Source organism: Vidua macroura, chromosome 5 (assembly GCF_024509145.1).
Source record: "Vidua macroura isolate BioBank_ID:100142 chromosome 5, ASM2450914v1, whole genome shotgun sequence".
Lineage (NCBI taxonomy): Eukaryota > Metazoa > Chordata > Aves > Passeriformes > Viduidae > Vidua > Vidua macroura.
The window spans coordinates 51,659,909-51,685,082 of record NC_071575.1 but is presented as its reverse complement, the minus strand read 5'-3'; the positions used below and the strand labels follow the sequence as shown (position 1 = coordinate 51,685,082).

The 25,174-nt window shown below is 35.4% G+C and overlaps 1 protein-coding gene across 8 annotated transcripts in view; it reads left to right on the top strand.

The window, feature by feature from the left end:
* Window positions 1-25,174, top strand: part of CADPS2 (calcium dependent secretion activator 2) — a 284,824-nt gene that overhangs the window by 220,167 nt on the left and 39,483 nt on the right. For 7 of the 8 annotated variants that reach the window (XM_053977635.1, XM_053977634.1, XM_053977633.1 and 4 more), the window contains 4 exons: window positions 5,097-5,200; window positions 8,811-8,967; window positions 16,072-16,213; window positions 24,291-24,446. In XM_053977635.1, coding sequence (XP_053833610.1) covers window positions 5,097-5,200; window positions 8,811-8,967; window positions 16,072-16,213; window positions 24,291-24,446 — 559 coding nt within the window. Of the gene's footprint in view, window positions 1-5,096; window positions 5,201-8,810; window positions 8,968-16,071; window positions 16,214-16,342; window positions 16,463-24,290; window positions 24,447-25,174 lie in introns of all 8 variants that reach the window. The other variant, XM_053977629.1, reaches the window with a different exon arrangement.

Here is a 25,174-nt window from a genome sequence, read left to right as displayed (position 1 = left end):
TGCTTTGATGATCAACTAGCAAAAAAATTATATTTTTCTTTTGCTGTTACCTTTTTGATTTTGTTATTTTTATGCTTTTTGATGAGCCAAGATTCCCTTCAAAAAAACAAAACAAAAACATGTGATTGCCTCATGAAGGTAATTCCATTGAATACTATGATAAATTTTAAAAACCAGAAAATACTGTACCATGACACACTTAATAAAATGGTAGGTCATGGAATAGGAGATGTGAACTTTAACTTTTTACAAATCTCATAATCTTTCTGTACATAGCTAATAATGGTAATTAATTCTAATTTTTTCCCCTAGAATTTAAAATAATACTGAAATTGTAGAAAGCAATTATGGAAAGACTGGTTTCAGCTTCATAATTAAAGCTAAATTCCACTTTTTCCATAAGGTTTGATTTTTTTTTTTATGTGAAAAATATAGAATGTCCTTCCAAATCTACCTCCTTACTTTTTCATGCAGAATTAATTCTGTGAGAAATTGCACAAAAATTTAGCACAGTGAAATATAAATTATCTGTGGGTAGATTATAGCAGTTCTGGGTTAACTCTTCAGAATCAGTTCAGGTTTAGTAATATACTATCTTCAAGCAATCTTGCAAAATTGCTTCACATGTTAAAAAGGCCAAATGAACGGGCCCTGCTGGAGCAGAGTTGGCTCCAAAAGGCTCAAATTATGATGTGTCTGTGTTATCAATTACATTGTGTCTTGCCTTACTGTAAGCCCATTGAGGCTGTGAACTTGGGAGCTTCTCAGCATACTTGCCTTTTTTCCAATACCTCTGCCTTGAGACAGGTTGGCTTTCCTGAGACACTGGTTCTGGACATGCTTGTTTGAAGAAAAAGGGGGAAGGATGAAATACAAGGCAGGGAAAACCAGTAAGGGATATATGCTGTGTCACTGAGGGGGAGACTGGCAGGCCAGAGTCAGGAGTCTCCTAGTTGCATTGTATTCATAACCAAGAAAAAAACGCCTCTTTAATGAGCAGATTCCTGTGCGCAGCAAATGTCAATGAGAAATTAATCACACATGTTTAACAGCTTACATGCTGTGGAGAAAATGAGAGAGGTGAATTGTGCATTTGTCTTCAAGGGTGTCTTCAACTCTCTTGTGGAAAGAAAGCTTAAGGTAGGTTTTAGACACACTGTTGTTAGGTTTTAGACATCCTGATTGTCTCAAAAGGAGGACTGGGGAGAAGTTCCCTGACCTGTGTGATGCAGGAGGTGAGACTGGATGATCTGACGGTCCCTTGTGGCCCAAGGCTCGATTGGTTCATGGAGCAGTCAATTTTCATTTCAGTAGCGCTTCACTCAGTTAACTTAGCTCATTTAACAATATTGCTCGGTACCTATGTGACTCACTGGTAATGCATACTTGAGAAAGCATCCATTATTTGCAAAGCCTGGTTTGCTTTTTCATTTTGGCAGGATGTGAAGCTGGAAACAGATGATTGATGGCTTTTTCTGTTTATTTTCTAAAAGATGTCAAGCAGCATATTTACTGACCCGACTCCTGCTGCAACTTGTTCGTTTGAACAGTGTAAACACATCTTAACAACCTTCAGTAATTGTGGGAAGAAAGACATTGCGAATATAATGAAAACTGACAGCACTGATTTCCATTCCTGTAATTCCTTTATGCTTACAAAGACAAGCACAAGTATTTGGTTCAGGTGTTTTGGAGGTTCTAAAAACTTCCAAATAAGAATTTATTGCCACTCATATTTCATATACACTATTTGCTTGGCTAAAAAAAAAAAAAAAATATTTCCTTCTTTATTTCTCAAATTACTTCATAGCCCCTTGTGTATATACACATGTAACTGTTCGATATCCATAAGATGTATTCCCTAGAATTTGAAAGGTTTTAGTTACAGAAAAAAAATGGCTAGGTGGTGTGGTAACTTACATATGGAAAAGAAATAGCATATACTGATTTATTCTGTGAATAAGTAAACAAAAAAAATTAGAGACATTTGTCCAAGGATACAGACTGTGTTCAATTCTCTGCCACCTTTTCTTATGAACAAATCTGCTAAGAAAATAATGATATTTAAAATTGTGAAAAGCTAGGTAATTTGCATATTTTTAGATAGTAATAAATAGTTGCAGTGTAAACTAGTAAATAGCATGGTGAATTTTTTGGAAACATGAAATTGGAATTGATTCAGTCTAGTATAGCCCACATTTTTAGTCATTCCTGCCATGAAACATCAATTGGAAGCCTACCATAATCAATTTAAAAGTGTATTTACAGTTTTCATACTCTTTTTCCTCCTAAACATGCTAATCCTATTGAAAAAAAACTGTTCCTGAACATTAGTCCCACAGTGACTGAAAACTTGAAAATGTCTAGTTTAAATCATTTGTCATGACTGATCTATTTTTCTGCCAGCATCATCCCTGATCAAAGGTAGGTCCTTTCCTTCCCAAGTGTTTCTACTTCGGGAACACTGTACTCCTACATTGCCTGTGTGTGAACATTTCTGATGCTCACTTTCATCCTTCATTTTATTAGGCTTATGATGCCTTTCAGACAAATACAACAAAAAAAAACCTCGTTTCCTTTTCTGATCAAAATCCATCACTTCAGCACAGATGACCAGAACTGTATTTCCTTAATGCCTTGTTCAATGTAATTGCTACTTGCCTGAGACCATATTTCTCTTCACTGTGATCTTATCACAGTGGTGGAGCGAGATAATCTCACAGTTAGGTGGTAAATCTTTTTTTCTCCTGCTCTCCTTAGTGATAATGATATCTGTTCAACAGCCATTTTTAGGCCATCCTGAGCTAATTGCAAGTGTGGAATAAATTAATTTATTCCAGAGCAAAAATGCAACATGAGATTCAACATAATTATTAGAATTGCTTTCTTAATAATGTAGAGGAGCCCTTCTAGGATATAATTTCTGAATATTTTACAGCTTATTTAGTTTCATTAGGAATGTATGCAGTTATGAATGCAATTATTTTGTTTACTTGGTTAGTGGTGAGGTAATGAAGATCAGGCTGAGTGTGTAATAAAATGAATTGTTTATGCTGAAATCAGATGTTCCAGTCATGCTCTCTATTAATATCACTGGTTTATTCCTAAGACTCATTAACATCAGTGACACTACTAGTGATGTATATTATCTGTATGAATTGTATTTGCTATGTGATCGGGGAGGGAAGGACACTGACCACTAGCAGAAAGAGCAATTTCAGTCCAGGGTAAGTGTAGAAACCACTGGTTTAGTCTGAATCCAATTGTAGTCTTTTTCATATAAAACCTAAATAATAGGCACTTGGCTGATCCTTGCTAATCTCTCTTGGTTCAATATGTTTGTTGTTATATTCATATAATCATTCTGCAGTATAAGAATTGTAAAGTCAATACAGTGCAGTATTGAAAACAGTGATCTTGGCATTATGAATGTAGTAGTTTTGTGCCTTGTGTGTGCTTTGTGCTTGACCCATGTTCCTATACTAACTCTTTCTTCAGCTAAATCCTGGTTTTAGAAAAAGAAGTATTTCAACATATCTGGTTATGTGGTCTCTTCTAATAAGATTTGAAAAAATTATTTGTAGTTGCTTCAATAACTAATTTCTGTGCTTGTTTTTTTTTACATGAAAACAATGTGGGGTATTAGTCACTTTGAAGTAGATGTTTGCTGGAGACTCTAATCCAGTGTTTCTTCAAAAATTGCATCAAAGCTATATATTTCATTGCTGTAATATGCATTAATGTGTTAGGGCTGGAGAACTGGACAAGATCACCTGCCTTTAAAATGTCTGGAATGTTCTAGAAATGTTAAGTGTTAAAAATATTTATTGCATGCAGATTAATATTCTTAGTAACACCAAGAATATTATGTGAATTGTTTAATTAATCTGCTAATGGTCTATGTAATGATGAATGCAAAGTGGGAAGGAAATGTCAGCAGAATTTTCTGCATATGCTATCCACGTGATCCATAAACTTGAACAAAAAAAAAGAGAAAATAGAATTCCTGAAACCCTCACTGACCTTGTCATCAGCTTTATAAGTTCTCTGCAAACCTGGTTAAAGTGACCATACATTTATGCTTAGCAACAAGAGCTTTTTTAAGTAAACAAGTTCTAATAGCTAATGCTGAAATTATCCCTAAAAATGCAGACTATGTAGTTGGACAAGTTATTTTACTGATTAAAATGTTTGCAAAAAAATTCTGTTGGACTCTTCCCTTAGCTCCTGTGATTTTTCCTGAAATCTAGTGCTATGATTTTTTAAATTGCAAACTAATTGTTGTTTAATTTCCCTGTAAGTATTTCAGTTACATTTGATTTACCTTTGCTGTTTCTTTCCTTTTTGAAGTCTTCTGGGTAGAATGAGTGAGCCTCATGTCATTTGTAACTTTTGCATTTGTGCTTCTTTTAGGTGGAATTTTTAGTAGGCTTGTATTAATTCTGTTATAAGATACTTATTTCATAATGCTGCTTTTCACTATTGTACTGAAAAGAATTCAGATTCACCTTTACTGATGAACAGCAGGTAGAAAATTAGTTATTTGAATTAGTAGTTATTAGAAATTAGTTGTCTGAATTATTGTGGTTTGCATTTTTCTTATTTTTAAATATACCTAAAACGGAGTATCTTCTTTTGATAAAAAAAAATTTTGAATTTTTGACTGCTGCAAAAGGTATGAATTTTGCTGATGACAGTAATGAGTCAACTGGTGAGAAAACATTGTACTGACAATAACAAAAAAGGTCTCCGCTCTCTGCTGTCTTTGTATATATGGCCTTGAAGAGAAAAATTAGTTCCTTATTGCAAAAGTTGAGCATCTAATACACTGATGCACTTGTTATTTCTCACATATTAAATCAGATAATATTTACAGTGACCACTGATGTTCTTGTGAATTTTCTTCTCTTTTTAGTAATCTGGACATTCAGCTCTGTTTATGTGTATTAAATCATTGTCCTTAACACTTGAAATTTCTTTTACTTTCGAAATTTGTCAGTTTGCAGCATTCCCATTAGTTTCTGACATAATTTTCTCTTACTGTAAATCATATTTGTAACTGAAACAACTTTGGTTTACATTTTATATTCATATAGAAACCATGAATCAAGCAACACCTGCAAGAAAACTGGAAGAGGTTCTTCACCTTGCAGAACTCTGTATCGAAGTATTGCAGCAAAATGAAGAGCATCATTCAGAGGTGAGGCTGTAATTGCATTTGCCATAGAGAATGGTTTGTTTGCGGATTTTCGCTCCTCGGATGTGAAGCAAGTCTGTCAAGAAACATTTTCGTTTTCCTTTCTGATATATGTTTAAGGCAGTTCACATTTACAGAGGAATTAGAGACTTGAAGCTTATGTAAAGTGAAATGAAATAAAACTCTACTTCAATTCACCTGAATGAACTGTAGGTTTAGAAATTACAATTAAAGAGCATAAAAAAGAGAAAGCATCTTTCTGCTGGAGGTGCTGAAATAGTATGGAAAACATTCGTAGCCTTATGCAGTTTTTCCTTCCAACTTTTCAACTGATGTTCAAAATAGAAAGAAAATATAACTGAATGCTGGTTTTCATCATGCTGTATAGATCTAGATTATAGATATAAAAATAATGATAAGTATAATAATCTCATTCCCATTGCTCTTCTTTTGATTGGAAAAGTATGCTCTTGAACTTGTGCTTTTAAAAATGGCATTGTAAGGTAGAAGAAATAAAATAAAACAATTTTATGTTTCTTACTTTCACATCTTTTGCTTCATGATACAGAAACCATAATAGCTACAATTTTAGCACCGCTTATGCCAAGGAATTACAAAACTTAACTTGGCCAGATACACCTGTATATATTGTTGAAATTTAATTAATAAATACAGTTTTCTAAGGTTCAGGAAATTGTTTTTAAAATGTTCTCAAAAAACTCAATAAATATTTTTTTGGAAAATATGCAAATGGATAAACATTATTTAGTATATATAGTTATAAAATATGATCATTCAAAACATCTGGTTTTATATCACACTATGGAATCTGGGTTTTAGCTTGCATCTGTCATGTGTGAACTTGTTATAGATGTTTTATCATATACTGAAGAAACAGCTGCTTTGATGATTTGAAATTAATTCCCTGGAGGTCCTGTTCTACACTACTGTTGCCACTGTGTTACAGTATAATGATTTCTTAATAAAATGTATGTATTGTGGTCTTTGTCTTTGAGGACCTGCATGACTGTAAGAAAATTTGACTTATGTGGAAAAGAACACAGAAACAAAGCCCGGATCAAATAATCATAAATGATTAAGCATCTCTGTTGAAAGATGCTTTCTATAGAAAGCATTCTATACTACTTATCTGCCGTCAGAGATGTGGTGTTTTTCAGGATAAGTATATTGCATGTGCCTTCAGAAAAATTTATTCAGCAAAAGTTCACAATCTAATCTAAGGTACCTTGAAAAGAAAAAAGATAATTCTAAGGTTATTTTCCCCTTCCTTTGTTCATGTAATACATGTTTAATTTCACTGAAATTTATAGGGCATACAGAATTTCAGTATGAAAATATATCTGAGAAAAAGATTGCCAAATTATACATTCCCTCCTTAAAACTGAATATTAAGTATCGAGACTTCACATCATAATGTTATGCAAATGTTCAGTGTTTGATGCTACAGTTGACAAAAAGGATCAGTCATCTGTAAAACAATATATCACATTTTTTAATACTAGATTTTTTTCCCTTTTTTTTTAATACATAACATTTACAAATTTCGGGGATTCTCAAAGGGAAGAGAGGTATGTGATTTCTGATGAACTAAGCATTGTTTTGCTCTGCTCATAGCATGGAACTGTGCATTGAACATGTAGCAGAAACTGTTTTGTTGTTTCTGGTGTTGCATAGCCACATTTATGTGCCTTCTAGAATCTAAGAACTCCATTCTTTCTTTAATTCAGGCAATGTTTCTATTCTCTTAGAATGTGTGTCAACAATTGCTAATTGCTTTTAGCCTATTATTATCCATAGCAACTGTGCTGTTACATTTAGCTTTAACTTTTTTTTTCTATTCTTCTCTCTTGCTGCCCAAGTAATGATGCATTGCTCTTGAGAGAGAGTCAGAAGAATTTCTGTCTGGGTTTGAAGTGTCATTTACAACAAGGAAGAAAAATGAGACAAAGTGTGCTCATTTTCTAGTTTTGGTTTTGCTTTGTTTTGAAATTTTGGCAATATTTTCTGAAAAGAGTTTTGCTTGCTTAGAAGGGTCCCCTGCCGGTACCTATATACATTTTTTATTTTCATATAGTTATTTTCTAGAGGAAGGAGTCTATTCCTTTAATGAACTCTTACTTAAACAGGCTCATTAATAAGAAATTTCTTCCAGTTTGATGGAACTGAAAGACTCAAACTCTTGCCAAAGTTTTTGAAGCATTATCTCTCCTCCTCACTATGGTGCCAGTTGTCATCCTTTAGTCCTACCACTAGAACACACAAAGTGCTTTTCAGTAATAGGAGGAGATGCTCAGCATTTCTTTAGAACCTCTTGCCAATTCATCATTTCTCTATTTGCCCCATGTCAGAAAGAACTACAGGCAGTCATCAGAACTACAGGCAGAACTACAGAAAGTCCATGATGGAAAAACACATTTGTAGACCCCTTTACAGGAGTTGTCTTTTATTTTATGCCTTTCAGACCTGACTACTTAAGTCTGCACCACCCAGGGCATACGTTTCATAAACGCAAGTGAAGATTTCTCTGAATTTGAAGCTGGGGAAATTCAGCTCTTGTGTAGATCAAGCTAGATATGTTCCATGCTGGCAACTCAAAAATATTCAAAATTATATATTCAAAATGAGTGGCATAAGTTTGAAAGCAATGACATCTTCCTGTGTTGCATGCGTAGGCATTTCTCACGGTCATATGTTCGTATAAACCCTGAGCAAAACACTCTCAGCAGGATTCAATGTTCATCCTGTTTCATAAACTCCCTCCACCTTCATCCTTAACTCCAGAATCACAAAGCTCCCCCTAATCCAATGCTCAGCTCCAATACTGACATTTAAAAGCCTAGGTTTATGTGTGGTAAAAAGGTACAATAGTTATATGTCTTTAATGAAGAACTGGCTTTACTTGCTGATTATCTTTTTCATAGATTTCTTCTCTTCTTTAAGGATTGCCTAAGAATATAAATTGTTGACAGAAAACTGTTCCAACATCTTAAGTTACTGAAAATGAGTATAGACATTAGTGAACTTCTTAAGATTTATAGCTTTGCACAAGAAAAACTGGATGTCTTCCTCAGAAGAAGGTGACATCTTTAAGGCAAAAATAGGAATTAAAATCACTCTCTAACTGTTAAAATACCCCCTCAGACTTCAAGTAATAAAATTTCACAATAAACCATCCTTTTTGATTACCAAATGAATGAAAAATGTATTCATAAAGATTTGTTTTAAAAATAAATTCATCTGCTTTAGAATTTAATGAAGTCAAAAGAAACATGTGCAGTCATGTTTTCAAGAGTAAGGCTTTCATGCTTTTTTTGCTCTCTCGAAAAAAAGGCATTTATACTCTCTTTTTTGATTTTTTTTGGTGTTATATTTTTATTCTGATCATATGACCTTTCTCACAATAATCTGTTTGATTTCTTACTTTTTTGATGCAAAGTTTTATAAAATATTTTCACATTTTTCAGTTAGCCCATTCTTCCTCCCCAAATGTGAGGTGACATGACGTGACATACTCAGATGTGTTCTACCATAGAAAGAACACATCTCTTGGCTTTGGCTTGTGTTTTGTAATTCTATTTTGTCATGTTTGCAGGCATTCGCTTGGTGGCCAGAATTGCTGGCTGAGCACGCAGAGAAGTTTTTGTCTCTGTATTCTGTTGATATGGATTCAGCACTTGAGGCACAGCCACAAGACTCCTGGGACAGCTTCCCACTTTTCCAGCTGTTGAATAATGCCCTCAGAAATGACAGTAAGATCTTAACTTTTTTAACATACTGTTTGCGTAAGATTTTTCAATGTACCCACACCTTAGAAATGTGTTTCTAAACAGGATAATGCTCAAAATAAAAGTGACAGTGCCTGTTTTTATGATACATATCCTGGTGTTCCATTTCCTGCAAGCTGAAAAGTTTCTCTCTATCCTTGCACCATTTCAGTCCTTATTCTGGCAGTGCATTAACCACTTGGTATTCACAAATTGCTTAGTTTTGAATCAATTATGTAGAAGTAGAAGAGGTATTGATAGTTTGCATTTAATCTATATTGCTTAAATGAACTTGTAGTTTATATTTCCTTCTAAGCCTTCTAAACTACTTTCATACTAGTTATGTTTATAAAGGTATAGTAGTGTTAGCATGAATGGAATAAAATACACACAACAAATGTTCTTTTTGGATCCTTTATTGGACAAACTGCAACTTCAGAAACTTACTAAAATTGCCATGATGGCAATTGAGAAGGTTGCTGAAAAGGGTGCAGGAATTTTTCAATCTTGCTGCAGATCTCAGAAGAACTGGGCTTCTGAAAGGTGGATTGTGCACTACTTCAAGTGGTGTCCAATCATCTAAAATCCAGATTAAAAATCTGAAACCTATATTCAGATGGGATATTCAGCCTATTTTCCTACCATCATACATTTTCAGTTTAGGAAGCACATCTCTAGTTGTGATGTTACATGCACTTTAAGCAATTCTTTGGTTTCTGAAAACTGTGTGTAGGTATTTTAAAGTAGTCTTATAAGGATTTGTGACACCAGTTTTAACTTTATTGTTGGGACATTTGTGTTCCTCTGAGCTTGGTTCCAACCTGAAAGAAGTGTTAGAAACAAACAAGGATTGTCCTCACATGCAAGAGATTGCTAATAGGCTAGTGATTTTTCTTTCCTTAAAAGATTACATGCATAATAATGCTAAATTACTAGAATAGACTTAAGAAAGACATTTTGTGAAAACTTCCATGTTAAAGCAACTATTACAAATATTGTAAAACTTTAACTGAAGGACATAAAATAACTGTTGTATGAAATATCACACCTGTATACCAATTTCAGTAATTCCCTAATGGTAATAGATATATTAAATGACAGTTTCTGGCAGGTGAAAGCCATCTGGAAAATTACACACTTTTTCTTTTTCCAGAACTGCTGGAAAGAAACCATGGAAATTAGTCACCTATTAATCAGTGGACATGTTAGCAAGTGGCAAGTGACCGTTCTGCCAAGAAGTGATTCCCAAGTGGAACATACCTCAGTGCTTATTCTTTAATTACCAGCCTTTTCACCTTATAACTGCATTAAAAGCATTAGCAAGAGCTTCCCATGCTTATATAACCAATTTTACAGTCTTCCAAGGTAAAATAAATAATTCTGACTTTACCCTAAGTGAAAATCCTTTCCTGAAATCTATCACCTTCATAAAGATATATTTAGAAAAAAAATCGAAAAAGGGAAAAACTGGAATGTGGTCTCATGAGGATAAAAAGGCTAGTGTTAATAATTAACAAGGAGAGTGAAGTGGAGTAAATTAGCCATAATAGAGCCCACAGTGACTGGCAAAGTCACCTCTCATTATCAAAAAACTCATTAGGAAATGAAGAGGTGGAAATCCCACTGGGTTATTCTCACTCTCTGGCTATATCAGAGATTACTTTTCAGACTTCTTTCAAATGAAGAACAGTTAGGTCACCATATTGCATATTAGGTTAATCTTCACTGAAATTTGGAGGACTGACACCTGCATGTTATTCTATCTTGAGAGCATTAAATGAGCTCTAAATCTTTGGTGCATGAATCAGTTTTCACATAAACCTGACATGAGAGAACTCCTAACAATAAAGAAACAATCTTACATTTACAGCATTAAAGAAAACTTGCATGTGGAACTATTTTTATAACTATGTCATGAAAGTATAATAAAATAACTCTGAGATCATGAAAATTGATATTCATGTATATTCAAATAATAGTGAATGTGCTATTTTACACAGTGTAAAAAACATTGTACAGGATTCAAGGCGAATACTTCAAAGTCAATCAATTAACAAGGAGAAAAAAATGCATTTTCCAATATGGTGTATTATTTTTTATGAAGAGAGGGGTGGATGGGGAAGTCCTGACTGAATCTTCTCACTTCTTTCATGAAGGACTCCATTTTGTGTCACCTTAAGACTCTCCCTTTTTTTCTGACCTTATTCCACAAGGAAGAGTACATCAGTAATTGCATTCCCATTTAGTCTAACTGAAAAACTTTTAAAAATGGAGGGAGGAGGATGATCTTCCCATCTTGTAAAATATTTCAGCTGTTCTCATGAGAGAACAGCTCTTATAAGAACATCTAACTGCTAACATCTAACATCTCTCTGCTAACTACAAAAAGGGATTAAAAAATTACATTTGTTGTGGAGATGAATAATAGATTAAAGATAAATTTCTTGTGCTTTTTCAAATTGTAAATATTTGAAAAAATTATTGTAGCTGCTTTTATAATACACATTTTAATGATCTACAGAGTTGCTATTGTCCACACACAATTATGTCTGACTCTGCAAAGCTTTGCAGATTGTACAGTGATAGCAGTACTCTGCATCTCTCTAGAACAGCAAAATTATTTTTTCCAGAATTAGATGTTCATAAAGGGAAGAAGAACATAGTTGTCCCAGGATTGTGTCTTATTTACTGTAATGAACATGTTACTTTTTTGTCCAGAGAGCCTATAAATTATACTTGAAGGGGCCTGCTTTAGAGGGCTATTTACTTTCTGTAGTTGTTTAATTATTCAGATTAATCTGGTTTTTAGTGCCCAAAAAACAGACATATTAATTCCTCCTCATTCAATGTGGTGTGAGAAATATCTTTTAGCAGCATATGCCTAGTTAGATGAAGTGTCTACGTATTTTGCTTGTTATAGAGGTTTTCCAACTCTATATTCAGTATTCTGATCATTTCCTTACCAAGTTTTCTCTGCAAGTGTCACTTGCTGACACTTTGTCCTGTGTTATTGCTCAGCACTATTGCATTGCTACCTTGGCATGAACCAGTCAAAACCAGGAGTATTATAAAGGTGACTCATAATCTTCATTCTCCTTCAAGTATTACTCAGTGGAATGTGTGTGCACCTGCTCTGACTCTGCCACAGTCTGCTCTAATGGGCAGAGAGGCTGATGAAGCTGATTTAGAAAAATCAGCATGTTGAGTGTTAGCCTTTTGAAAGCCATTGCCATAATTATGGTTATTGACTTAAACAGGAATTCTCTGATACACTTTTTTCCACTATTTGTTGCTAGTAGCAGAGTGGCAAACACCACCAAAAACAGAATTATCACCTTCCTGCTTTGTTACAGACTGTGTACCACTTTTGGACTAGAATTTATGTATAACATTTTACTCTATCTTAAACTAGAGGGTAGAGTTAGAAAACAACTTGGATTTAAGGTAATCAGAGCAAACTGTATACCCACCCCAATACCTCAGACCTTACACTTGTCATTCATTGCAGAGGGTATCTTGGATCGGGACTCAGTCCTATTAGGAACTGCTTTGAAATCATAACCTACCTTCAGATAAGAGCTACATGTCTTGGTTACTGATACTGAGAGTTAACTCAGGCTGCATTATTCCTTTCCAGAATATGCAATAATCCTTTTTCCTAATGGGACTTTTACACAAAGGTAAATTGTGTAATAACCTGTTTATGTCACTCTATCTTGTAAAGATTAAATAAATTTTAACCTTGCTTTCACAAAGCAAACCTCTAAATTTCACTTTTAAAACATATCTTATATGTACGAATACAGAATAATTTCCATATAAATTGGGACACTTGCAATTTTTGCTGCAATTTAACTAGCTGATTAAGAAATTCTCTGTGGAGGCAGACTATAAACAGCAAACGAACAGGAATATAAACTTCCTTTTCACATGTCATGGTTGAGTTTCAATTGCTAGAAATATAATCTGGACTCTCAAGGATATTTCCTTCTTCAAATATACTCTTTCTTATTTTGGATTTTAAAATATACAAGAAAATTCAAGTTATCTTTTCCATAGAATCCTATGAAGCACAGGATAATTACAGACTCTCTGACAGAGTGCTAGTTTTGTCAAGGGAAAGGAGACTCATGTTAATCTGTGCCTTTGATTCTGCAGAAGCTTTTGAGGACAGCATGATATGCTGACTCCAGAAAAACTCCTAAGATGTGCCTGTATTAGTAAAAGCAGTAGAAGCCTCATCACTTCTGTGGTACACAGGCACAGTAGATTCATTTCCTATTGTTAGAGATGAAACCTCATTTCAGTACTGAATCACTAGACTTTAGATTCATCTTTGATATTTTCTTGTTATATTTTAATATATTTCAGCTAATATATTTCCTAATATGGAAAAAATTTAATAATTTTCTTCGTCAACTTCAATATTTCTAGAATATCTAGTTCAGGGTTCTGTTTCTGTTCCCATAATGTGTTTTCCTTTAATATTGCCTATGCATTACCTTGCTCTGGAATAGGCTTTCCTTTTATTGTTGCTTGTGTGAATATGCATAGCTCATATGATGGCTCATATGAAGAGGGTGTGGGGTGTCTATATTTAAAAGACAATGGAGAATTAAGCTACATAGCTTTGAAGAAAAGTGAGGGATCTGAAGCGTGGCATTTCCTCAAGGATCTCTCGTTTTCCATCTGCTTTGATGCACAGGTGGTACCTTTTGGCAAGATCAATTTTAATCACAGGGTAAAGTGCCATGAGTCTGATGATACTCAGCTATATCACTTATCTCTGTGCTCTGAGTTCTTTCCCTGCCCTGCATTGATCCTTGATGGAGATCTCCAGATGGGTAAATCAGAGCTGCCAAGTCCTGAACCCTGGGAAAACAGAATGCTCATGGAGCTGTTGATCCAAGACAGTTCTCTTGTGAGTGTGTACCCACATACAGAGGAAATTCCGTGGAGGTGAAGTGTAAGTCTTGGCATAATTTTGGAAAATTTCACTTCCCTGTAAAGACTGGTGTCATGATGTCAGGAAAGTGATTCATCTTTTGAAGTTGAACACCTTTATTGCCTGTGACTTCCTAAAATTTCATGCTGGCTTTGAAATAACAAGTCACCTTCCTGCCCATGAGGCTTCATTACTGTAATTCCCAGAGCACTGCTTGTAGCAGAGCATTTCTGCGGTGTGCTCAGAAAACACTAAGCTACAAGCTTATCCCTTCAAGTAACTGTGATTGCCTTATTAATTACAGTTCTTCACTGGTTCACTGTAAAGCAGCAAGATTGATTTAATTGGCACTGTTGTATTCTTGTTGTTATTTTTCAGCTTAAAGTTGCCTTGAAAACTCAGTCTAATATGCAAATGGATACCAGCAAACATTTGTTTCTCAAAGGCAGCGTCATCAGCTGTTTACTGTGCAACCTTTGTATTAATATTCAAATCCTCCTCAGTCATTTTTGTTGCTGGTAAAAGGTGCTGTAGTTTTAAGATATATAAGACAATTATACATAGAGAAAAATAACACTGTTTTGAATTCCTGATATATAAATAATAAGCCAGAACTAACTAGTTAACAATTATTTTGAGGAGCAATGTAAATAATGGATCGTGTTTGTAATGGACTCAAGGTATTCTCAAGGGTGGATTCTCAAGTGTTTAATAAAGAGATGATCCTATACCTCTGCCTTTTTCTCAGTGGAAACCCTAATAATCTCTGCTTTCTACCTAGCTGCCTCTTATTATAAAACTTCATGTATCTGATATCTTCACCCCTATATCTAAAATGGTTGGAAATTAGCTGAAAGCTTGAAAACTCTTAGCAAGAAAGGCACAAAACACAAAACCAGAGAGAGCTGATCACATAATATTGTTTCCTCATGTAAAGGTGATTGATACAATATTTCCTATTACTCTACAAGAATGTTTCCAAGAAAATAGTTTTTTGCTTTCAGATCATTTTATTCAAGGAAAAAAGTAACACAGTGTCCAGACATTCAGCAACAAGGGCACTTCCTTGCAGTACAAGTAGCAGTAGGGGACAGAAACTTGATGGCACGTTTTCCCCGCAGTCTCCATCTCTCCCATGTTCAGTTTGGGCTGGACATCATTCAGGAATGGAAGGCAAAGTAGTTTCTGGAAGTTATAGAAATAATTTTGACATGTTAGACATGGAGTGGCATTGATAGTAGGAAAAAAGGGATTGTAATTTTAAAGGATGGTGTCCATGGTGAGCCCTGTGATCCAACGAAGAGGAGGAAGCCTCCTCAAAATGTGGTTTTTGGTGCCCATCCAATTATACAAGAAGCCTTGCTGGAATGGGTGGGAGGAGAAACCCACAAAAGAATTTAAAACAACAGAACACGGACAAGAGAAAACAAAGGTTGCCAAGGTCATGAAATTTTTCTCAGTGGTTGAGCTTCTATGATTTCCATATGCACATGGGAATACTCTCATAGGTTCTTATAACAGTGCTAGATTAAAGGGTGACTGCAGACACATTCAAAACATGAAACATATATTCTCTTGGTGGAATAGGACATCAGTGTGCTAAGAGTTAGCATTTGCTGAAAGAGCACTTCAGCAAATACAGGGACAAGTAGGAGTGATGGCAAACTAATTTTCAGATTTTGAGCATGTTCAGTTTACATGTGTATGCAGTTTTTCATGTAGTAAGTCCCATCTGTGAAGTAGGTAATACTCTACTGCTTATACACGGCATTCAAATACTTTTTTTTCTTCATTCAGGTATTTTTGTCCTGTCTTGGTGTAGAAGTAATGAACAAAATTGCTAATGTTTAGATTCAGCAAAGCATATTTTTAATTTTAAGAATATGCAAAAAAGGTTCTGGTTCAGTAAAGAACTTCAGTATGTACCTACTTATCATTACACTGACAGTTTGAAATGTACTACACTGTCCTTATGGAACACTTCATTTATCTTTTCTGAACTGTATTTCTTACAAAGCTAGATCTTATTCTTATAATGCCTTTGTGTACAAAAACATAATGCCTTTGTGTACAAAACATTTTAAGATACACTTCTTCCTCTAACAAAAGGTCTGACATTTTTGTCTGTCATTTGTTTTTTAAAGCATTTTTATGCAATGGAAAGTTTCACAAGCACTTGCAAGAAATTTTTGTTCCCATGGTCGTCCGCTACATTGATCTCATGGAATCATCAATCGCTCAGTCCATTCACAGAGGTCTTGAACAAGAGTCATGGCAACCTGTCAAGTAAGTGCTTTTTACAAAATCTGAACAAAGCACCTGCTTATAGCTTTCTGTCTAATAAGGGGTTCTCCCCTGTTGTCCTCTAAATATTCTATTTTTTATTGTATTCCTACATTGTTTATTTCTTCACAGGAGCATCACCAACAGTCTTCCTAATGTAGCTCTTCCAAAAGTTCCAAGTTTGCCTCTTAATCTTCCACAAATACCTAGCTTTACTACACCAACCTGGATGACTTCTTTGTATGACTCCACGTGTGTATTCTTCAATAACTTTCTGACTGTATGTCAGCTCTGCATGGCCTTGCTAGTGTTCTGTGCAGCTGTATTTGGATTGCATGGTGTTTATCCTCTCTTAGTTGGAAATTGTTGTTTCTTGGGAGTGAGCCAAGCATGGACTGTTAGTGAGTTCGCTTTCTAGTGCATTAAAATATAGCAGTCTTAAACCTGATAACTTAGAAAAGTTGCAAAGATCTGCCATAGCAGGAATGATATTTAATACTCTAAACAACCTAATGACTCTTTTGAATTAATAAGCAGTGGCGAACCTTTTAGATTATTGATTTTAGATTGTGGTTTTGTAAAATGAGGCAGCCCATTATATTTTTTGCATGGGTTTAATTAACTCATTTTATATTGGTTTGGAAAGTCGTTGATTGTAAATATTGTCATCAGATTAAATAACCATGTTACAGGAAAATAGTAAAATGTTAATAAGTACCAAGGGTAGAAGTACATCCATTTCTTTGTTTACTTGAAAAAAAATATTACTTTGTGATTTTCCCCCAACATTTCAATGCTTTCTGGAAATATTCCCATAGTTATAGGTCTGATTTCTGTCTGAGGACACATTTATATATGTCAGAGAAAGACTCAATAGCCTTATTTTAGCTAAAGTTACATTAGGAAAGCATGAATGTGAAAGACTTTAAAAACACACACATTCAAAACACATACGTTGATAATACCATTTCAAGACAAGTGTTGTCTTTTCAAGTTTCATGACAGACTCCTAAATAGCATAAGATCTATTTCTGCAAGAGTTAATACAATCATAGAATACCATGTTAAAAGGGACCTCAAGGATCATCTTATCCAACTTTTCTTGGCAAAACCATGGTCTAGGATAGCCTAGTGCCCTGTCCAGGAAATTTTTTAAAATGTGCAATGTTGGGGAATCCACCAATTCCTCTGGGGGAGATTATTCCAATGGCTGACTGTCTTCATTGTGAAAAATTTCCTCTACTTTCTAATCAGAAACTCCCCAGAAGTAACTCTAACCCATTATCCCTTGTCTTTTTCATGTGACTCCATGTAAAAAGGGAGTATTATCATTGTTGTTCTGCTGTTAATTCCCCTAAAAAGTGACAGAATTCCTCTTAATCCTTGGCTTTGATACCTTTTGTATTTACTATAGTAATGCTAGGTTTCTCCTGATGTGCTTATGCAAGTCATTTCAGCTTTGAATACAAACTAATTGGCCTTCGGGAACTCAAATTCCTTTCTGTTATCCCCAGGTTTTCAAAGGTCACTTTTTTTCCAAAGAATAGCTTTCAGAGTTAAGAGTTGCTAATCTTGGATGTACTCTTGTAGTCTGCTTTCTAGCAGCCCCATGCAGTAAAAATAAATTGTATAGATGAAATTTCATGTATTTTGAAATACTGAATTTATAATTAGTACAGATTCTGGTTGGAGGATTATAGTAGTAGATCTTTCCTAAATAAAGGGGTTTGTGCAGCAATATATCTAGTCTGTTGTCAAAACAGACAAAACAAACAAAAATGTGCAAGCATAGTAAAATTCAGCCATGGGCTCATCCCCCTTGCACATGTTCTTGCATTTAGTTTCATGGTATATATGACACAGTATGCATAAAATCCTAAACCAACCAGTGAGGTGTTCATAGCACTTGATGAGCAGTGAGGTTGACATGCTGTAAACACTTGCCAGAAGTAGCTATCATTCTGCTGCTTTTCAAGAGAAGCGGGGGTGAACAGTGTCTCTTACTGTGGTTGTGACCTTTGTAAGGCCATCACCCCCTTTCAGCCACCCCACACAGCATTCTAGAAGAGATCTGCCATGATTCTGGCTCTGATGGAGGTACCTCTTAATGTTCTTTCCCCAAAACATAGAGCTTTGAGGTTATATTTATAAAATGTGTATGAATTGACAGTCTCAATTGAAGGCAGCATGAAGTTACCTTTACAATACTTTGGTATTCAGGCAATATTTTAAAAATCAGCCTATCTGCATTCTGATAGAGCCAAGTACATTCTTATAACGGTCATATATTTGGTTAAAAAAAAAAAAAAAAACAAAAAAAAACCACAAAAACACTGTAAGTCACTTGTCCCTCCTCCCATGCTAAGGAGTTTCCTTCTTCCTCCTGGTAATGGTGGCTCAATTTCTGGCAGAGGAAGTGGGTCACTTTCACTGTTATGTAATAGAAAGGAGGAGGGTTTTATTTTCTCCCTCTTCTCCCATCCCATCTTTTTCAGGAAGAACACACTTGCTAGTTAAGTTCTTCAACAAGGAGTAACCCAATACTTTTGCTCCAATACAGCTAAGCAAAACCCAGAGCTTCCTGACAGTTTTCCCTTTCAGTGTGATGAACACCCCAGCTTAGATGGACTAGAGGGGTACGCTGAATTATACATACAGTCAGCAGAGTCATCTAATTCAGGAGCACAAGTGGACTCCTTCTCTCCAGTGCTTCCCCCAAGTCTTTCTTTCCCACTTCACTGTGCTCCCTCCTCCTGGCCACAAAATTGATGATTTGGCAAGAAGATGACTATGTATATCACAGAGTTCTGCAGGACTTTCCTCCTTCTCTTTGAAAGTGATGATTTTGGCCAATTATTCATTATCAGTTTGAATTACACAATGAAGAATCTAGAGTCAAAAGAATGAGAATGACTAGTCTGTGAGCCGACTGTGTTAAAGGTTTGCTGAAGTCCTGTGTCTCTTCTATCTGTAATAGAAAGAGAATTATTATTCTCCAAACTTTACTAAGGTTTGTGTCCATGCTCTCAAGCTCATGCTTAAGTATATTCATATTCAATAGAGCTATTATGTGCCTACCTAAGAATTTTGCTGAAGAAAAAGAAGTGAAAATATATTCACAGTTGGGCATCTATTTGTGTGCTTTATTGACGAAAATAGATTTTCCCAATTTTCACTTTAAAGTTGCTACAATTCTCTTGAACATTACAACAAAACATTGTTTATGTTTTTTAATTAATTGTTTCTTTTTTTGTCCTTGATCATTTGTTTTGGAGCAATAAATTTATGCTACTTATAACCGCATTTAGAAAGATCATTACCTTTTTTCCACTTCTTTTTGGGCGTTGGAAAGTGAGATGTGAAAAGGGGAAATTGTTATGAGTAGTAGTCTATTTTTCTTGATTGGTCTCTGGAGAAGATAACTCAGAGGACGCATTGGCTAGACATGCAGAGCACTGTGAATTACTCTTCCATTTGGCTGAAGATAATCTTAAAGAGCAAAAATGTTTGAATATTCTGTAAAAGCTTTCAATCAGCCATGATGAGGAGTTTTTCCTTACTTATTCATTAATTCAAATATACTATTTTAAATGGCTTTTTTTTTTTTTTTTTTTTTTTATCTTCTGGACCTGGCTTTTAAGTTAGATATGTGGGTAATTTTAACACACCTGAGGTTGTCTGTTGCTATCAGGTGCCAGTATAAAACATCAGCTTAAGGAAAATTCAAGGCTGAGGAAACCTGGAATAAGATATGTGTTTATAGGAGAATAGTCCTGTCTTGTCTTCCACCCAGAAAAAGCAACATCAAAGGAAACGTGTCATCTATATTCTTCCTCCTATGGCTCAGCTGTAATGAGTGATGAGGAAGACAAGGCTGGGGAAGTCACAGTGCTCCAATAGTGATACAGAGAGAGTAGTCTGAATATGTCTGAGCTCTTGTGCTGGACCTCTCTGTGTGTTTGTGAGTGCTGAAGGAGTCAGGAGACCATCTTTCATCTCTGTTCTGAGGAGTTGTGTCTGCAGTGCCACATACATTCCGGTGATAGAGCTTACCTCCAGTAAAGTGGTAGGAGGCCATGGTCTGCATTTCTAAGGATGGATATTTAGAAGTATGGCCATAGGACTCATGGCATGGTGAAATCTGGCTGATCTGCTTCCTATGAATAAGGAATTTTGAATAACTAGGTCCTATTGAGCGTTCTGGAAGACAAATTTATATTCTGGGGCAAATTTCTTTCCTTCCAAAAATACTAATATGCAGTAAGAAGACTTAAGAAACTTGTTTGGGTTGCTTGATCCTTAGGTTGCCTCAGTCTTGAGCTGAGGGAAGTCATGGGGGGGTAGCTCTGTCCCCAGTGTCTTTGAGGGACTGTACACTAACTGATGCTTGCAAAGATTCTGCTCCATCCTTCTGCCTCATCTGCTGGTGAAAAAGTAGAGAGATGGGGCTGAGTGCAACTGACACTGAAATTATTGAAAATCCTGTTCTGTTGAAGAAATTCTCGATTGACTTTCTGAGCCCTGAAAATGTATTTTGAGGCAGCAAAAAGAATGAAAAGCTGGAATTCACAAGCTGGGGGCTCACAATGGATGTAGTGCTTGTGCTGTGTTTTGTAAGTGGTCCTCCCAAAACACTAGTGGATAGTATCTCAGTAGTAACCTTAAAAAAACAATTGCAGTCATTTGTAAACTGACCATCCCTGTCCATGGTAGATTGTAGAAGAAATTAAACTAGCTGCTTTTGAATCTTTGGGTTGATTGATAATATTCTTAGATATTAAATACTTATATTTTCATATCTCAAGCCACCCTATGGAGTTTCATATGTAGGCAAGAAATTATTCATTCTACATCTATTCTGAAGTCATGTGTGGGAGTATCTTGCTACCAGTGTACTTTATTAGTGTACTGTTTGACTAATTGCTACTGCTTAGGTACCTGGTAAGCCCAGTGGGAAGCTGCCTCTTTCAGCTGTCAGTGGATAAGTGAATTAAGGCTGCATGCAATTCCTACATTTGATATGGTGCAGGTTCTTGGAGAAACATTATGTCTTGGATCTTATTTTTGTGCTGTGTTCAGTATGATGCAAGGCATAAAGCCATAAAATAATTTAAAAGGGACCTCTGGGGATACCTGGTTCACTCTCCCAGTTGAAGTGTGACCAATTGCAAAGTTAAATTCCCATTAAAATAAATTTGAATATAACAGGATGTGCATAATATTTGCCTCTTTTAATCCCTGGTAATCTTCGGTTACTGCTATGACATGATTAATAAGAATGGACAACTAGACAGTACCTGAAAAGTTAAGTTTTGGCCAGCAAAGCAGTAGAGTTTTAATTTTAAGAGTTTTAATTTTAAATCTATGGGTAACTATTATTGTTTTTAAAGAAAGAATGTCAGTTCAGTTTCCTGGTAGAGCAATATTATTCCTTTCTTTAGACTGAAGTAGCTTTACAATGCACATTCAAATCAAAACCTTTCAGTAGCCAAGAATGTGTCCTGTCCCTTCACAAAAAAAAAAAAAAAGAAAAAGGTTCTCAAATTATGGATACAGATTCAATCTTGATTCGAATGCAGGAATTACCCCTGTGCCAGGAGGACATAAAATCTGAGTTTAGCTCTTCTTTTGCAGCATTTAGCAAACAAATTAGACATTTGTTTTAGGATGTGTGAACCAGGAACAAACAATTTCTGTTGTAGCATTTTATTTTCTTCATCTTATTAGTACAATATGTTAGTCAAATTCAAATGTCATTGGACAATGGTGAATAAAAAATTGAAGGATGAAAACTCAAAATTACGTGAAAAGAGAACAAATAAATTAGTGTCACAGAGAATTAATTCTTTCATGAACTGTGCCTGTTATTACATTTATTATAATTGTGAAATTTTATTTGGTAGTCTAATTAAACAAAATTAAGTGGCTACTACAATGTAGTAGTAAACGAAGTAATAAATGTGCATAAGAATATATTTGTGTTATTATGAATTCATTAGTCCTCCTGAGTCCTAAAGAATTTCCTTTGGAGTTCCATCAGGTGAAAAAGAAACAACTATGGGAAAATAAAAAAGGTTAAATTTTATTATCTGATGATGGAAATGATTAGTTTTGTTTCTTGAGAAAGTTTGGTTTGTTTTCTAGAAAATATGTGTTTTTATCAACAGTTATATAAATACTGAGATTGTCCCATTTCTGTCCCCATATGATTTGTCCTTATTCTTTACCCCAATCATCTCAAAACTTGATTTAGTCACTTTTGAATCAGATAAGGTCTAAACAAAGCATCTGCCAGCGATTGAATATCACAGCAGATGCAATGATATCTTCAATATTTGCTTGTCATATAACTTAAAAAACAGTCTAACAGGTTTATAAATTTTCCAGAAGCTTTGGTTGTTTTTTCTTTCTGTTCCTTAATTAAACTTAGGGATGTATGAAAGTGGTCCCTCAGCAGGTAGAACCCCTGTGCAAATTGTAACCTTAGCAGTCCCATGGGCCTTTTTCCTGTTTCTGCTGTTTTCTTTCAAGACCACAATACAATACAAAATTAACAGTTACTGTGTAACGTAAGTGGTGAAAATATGTATAATATCGAAAAAGTCTAAACTAAAAAGTGTGTTGGGACTGTGTAATATCCTGCTATGCTCCATGATGAGATCAAAACCTGCACCATTAAAACCAGAGCCAGAGCTGGTCACCCAGAGAAAGCCTTTTCCTTAGGCAGGAGCCCCTGCTGCCACCTTGTCATGGTCCCCTCGCCTGGTCTGGAACTGCACTGGGCACCAAGGCAACATTGCAGATGACAGCTCTGGCTGTGGTAGCAAAGGACAAGGGGGCACGTGGGTGTGTCTGGAAGGTGATGGATGCGAGTGTGCAACTGAAGCAGTGCTCCTGCTGCATCCCTGCTGCTCTTCAGGGCCCTGAATGTGAGCTGTGCTTTAATTCACCTCACTGCCCACTGCCTTGGCTACCGCGGTAGGACCCCGTGGTGGTGCCAGTGTCTGAGGGGTGCATTAGGTGGGCAGATATTAGAGGTCCTTTCTGGTTGTTTCATTCTGAATCTGACCCTGCTCTGTCCTGAGCACAATCATTGCTCATTGACTCCTTCCATGAGAGCAGGGATCACTTTGATAATTCTCTTCTTTAGTCATAAGGCAGAAGAAGCAAAATTATAGTAGAGATGTATTTAAACTCTTTGGATCTGAACTGGGACTGTCAGACTGAGTTTTGGTTGCTTGTGTCACTCACATCCTGGAATTCAACGTTGCATAGTATACACTAATCCTAAATGGTAACTCAGGTATTGAAATATAACACACCATGAAAATGTAATTAATCTGTATTGACAGTGGAAGTGTAAATGAACTTACTGCTTAGTTTAACTTTTAAGTTGTTGCATTTATCACAAGTGATTGTATTTAAATTTAGCAATCAAATCAAGGTGGAAGAACTTTAAAACATTATGGGTAATCTGAGATGGCATAGAACCATATTAATCTGCTGGTTTTGTTTGTACACAAATTTCTTTAAATAGTTTCTCTTCTCTTTTTTTTTCCCACCCAGATCTGATGCTATTCCCTCAGTTAGAATTCATGAGCATTTATCAAGGGGCTATATTTATGGTTATCTCTTTTACAGTATTACTACTAGCATCCTCATTTCTCTGGTAGACTTATCTACCAGAGTTATGAAGGCAAGAAAATATATGCACAAAATCTTCACTGTGTTGAAAATATCCCTACTATTCCTGTACCCTATATTTCTCCTATCTTGATCTGAAACTTGAGCTATTTCATTTTCCATGCTCCCCAACATCCAATCCACCTCCTTATCCAGCCGTAGTTCTCAGCCAGCAAATGAGAAATCATTTCACCCTAAGGGGTTATATTTTAAGTTTTCCACTACCATTTCCACATTTTTTAAATAAAAGCAACTGTGCTAAAAGATACACAGAAATGAAGGAGGAAGGTGGTGTGATAAGGAAATCTTATTACCTTAATTATGTGGCAACTGGGATAGACATCCATACATTTATCTTCTGTTTCTTGGGGGCTTTGTTTTGTCTTGTTTCTTATAGCAATGGATCAGCTACATCAGAAGATCTTTTCTGGAAGCTGGATGCTCTGCAGATGTTTGTTTTTGATCTTCACTGGCCAGAACCAGAATTTGCCCACCATTTAGAGCAGAGACTTAAACTCATGGCCACTGACATGATAGAAGCCTGTGTTAAAAGGTACAGTTGAAATGATCACTTAAAAATTAGGAGAGATTTGAAAATTGACACAGGAGGGCTCATGCTGGCTTGCAGAGGTATATCTAGACCAGAATACTGGAACTGGAACCAGGGCAGTTCTAAAGAGATCATGACTTTTGTTCATTTACAGTATCTGGCAATCAGCAGTTTGGCAACATCTAGGAAATACCAAGGAGAATTTCTCTGTCTGTTGTGAATAGACCCTTGGAAGTGAATAAATCAAGTTTGGATTTTTTCTATTCCATATTAGTGTCAAATATTAACAGAACTCAGAAATATATTACAAACCTAGAGTGACAATATTTCTGCGTTTATACAACAAACATAAGAAAGCTGCCTGATAGTCATCCAACTGAAATTAAGTTTTATAGTGCTAAACTTCTGAAAATTACAGAATATGTAATGCTGTTTTTCCTTGAGCTGTATCTTAGCGTTATTGGTATATTCTTTCAAATTAAATATAGGTGATCTGAAAAGACCTTGCCATAGGTTTCAGTAAATATCACTAAGTTTAGAAGAAGTATCTGTATGTCTAGAAAATTTACAGAGGTCTACAATCAGGTGCTTCAGAAAGCTTAATCTGGACATATAAAAATACAGATTTAAAAAAAATAATAGAATGGGGAAAATTAATTTTGTAGATAATTTGTGTTAATCATAAAATGCAAATATTACATTTTGCATATTACAATATTATGTAATATTAC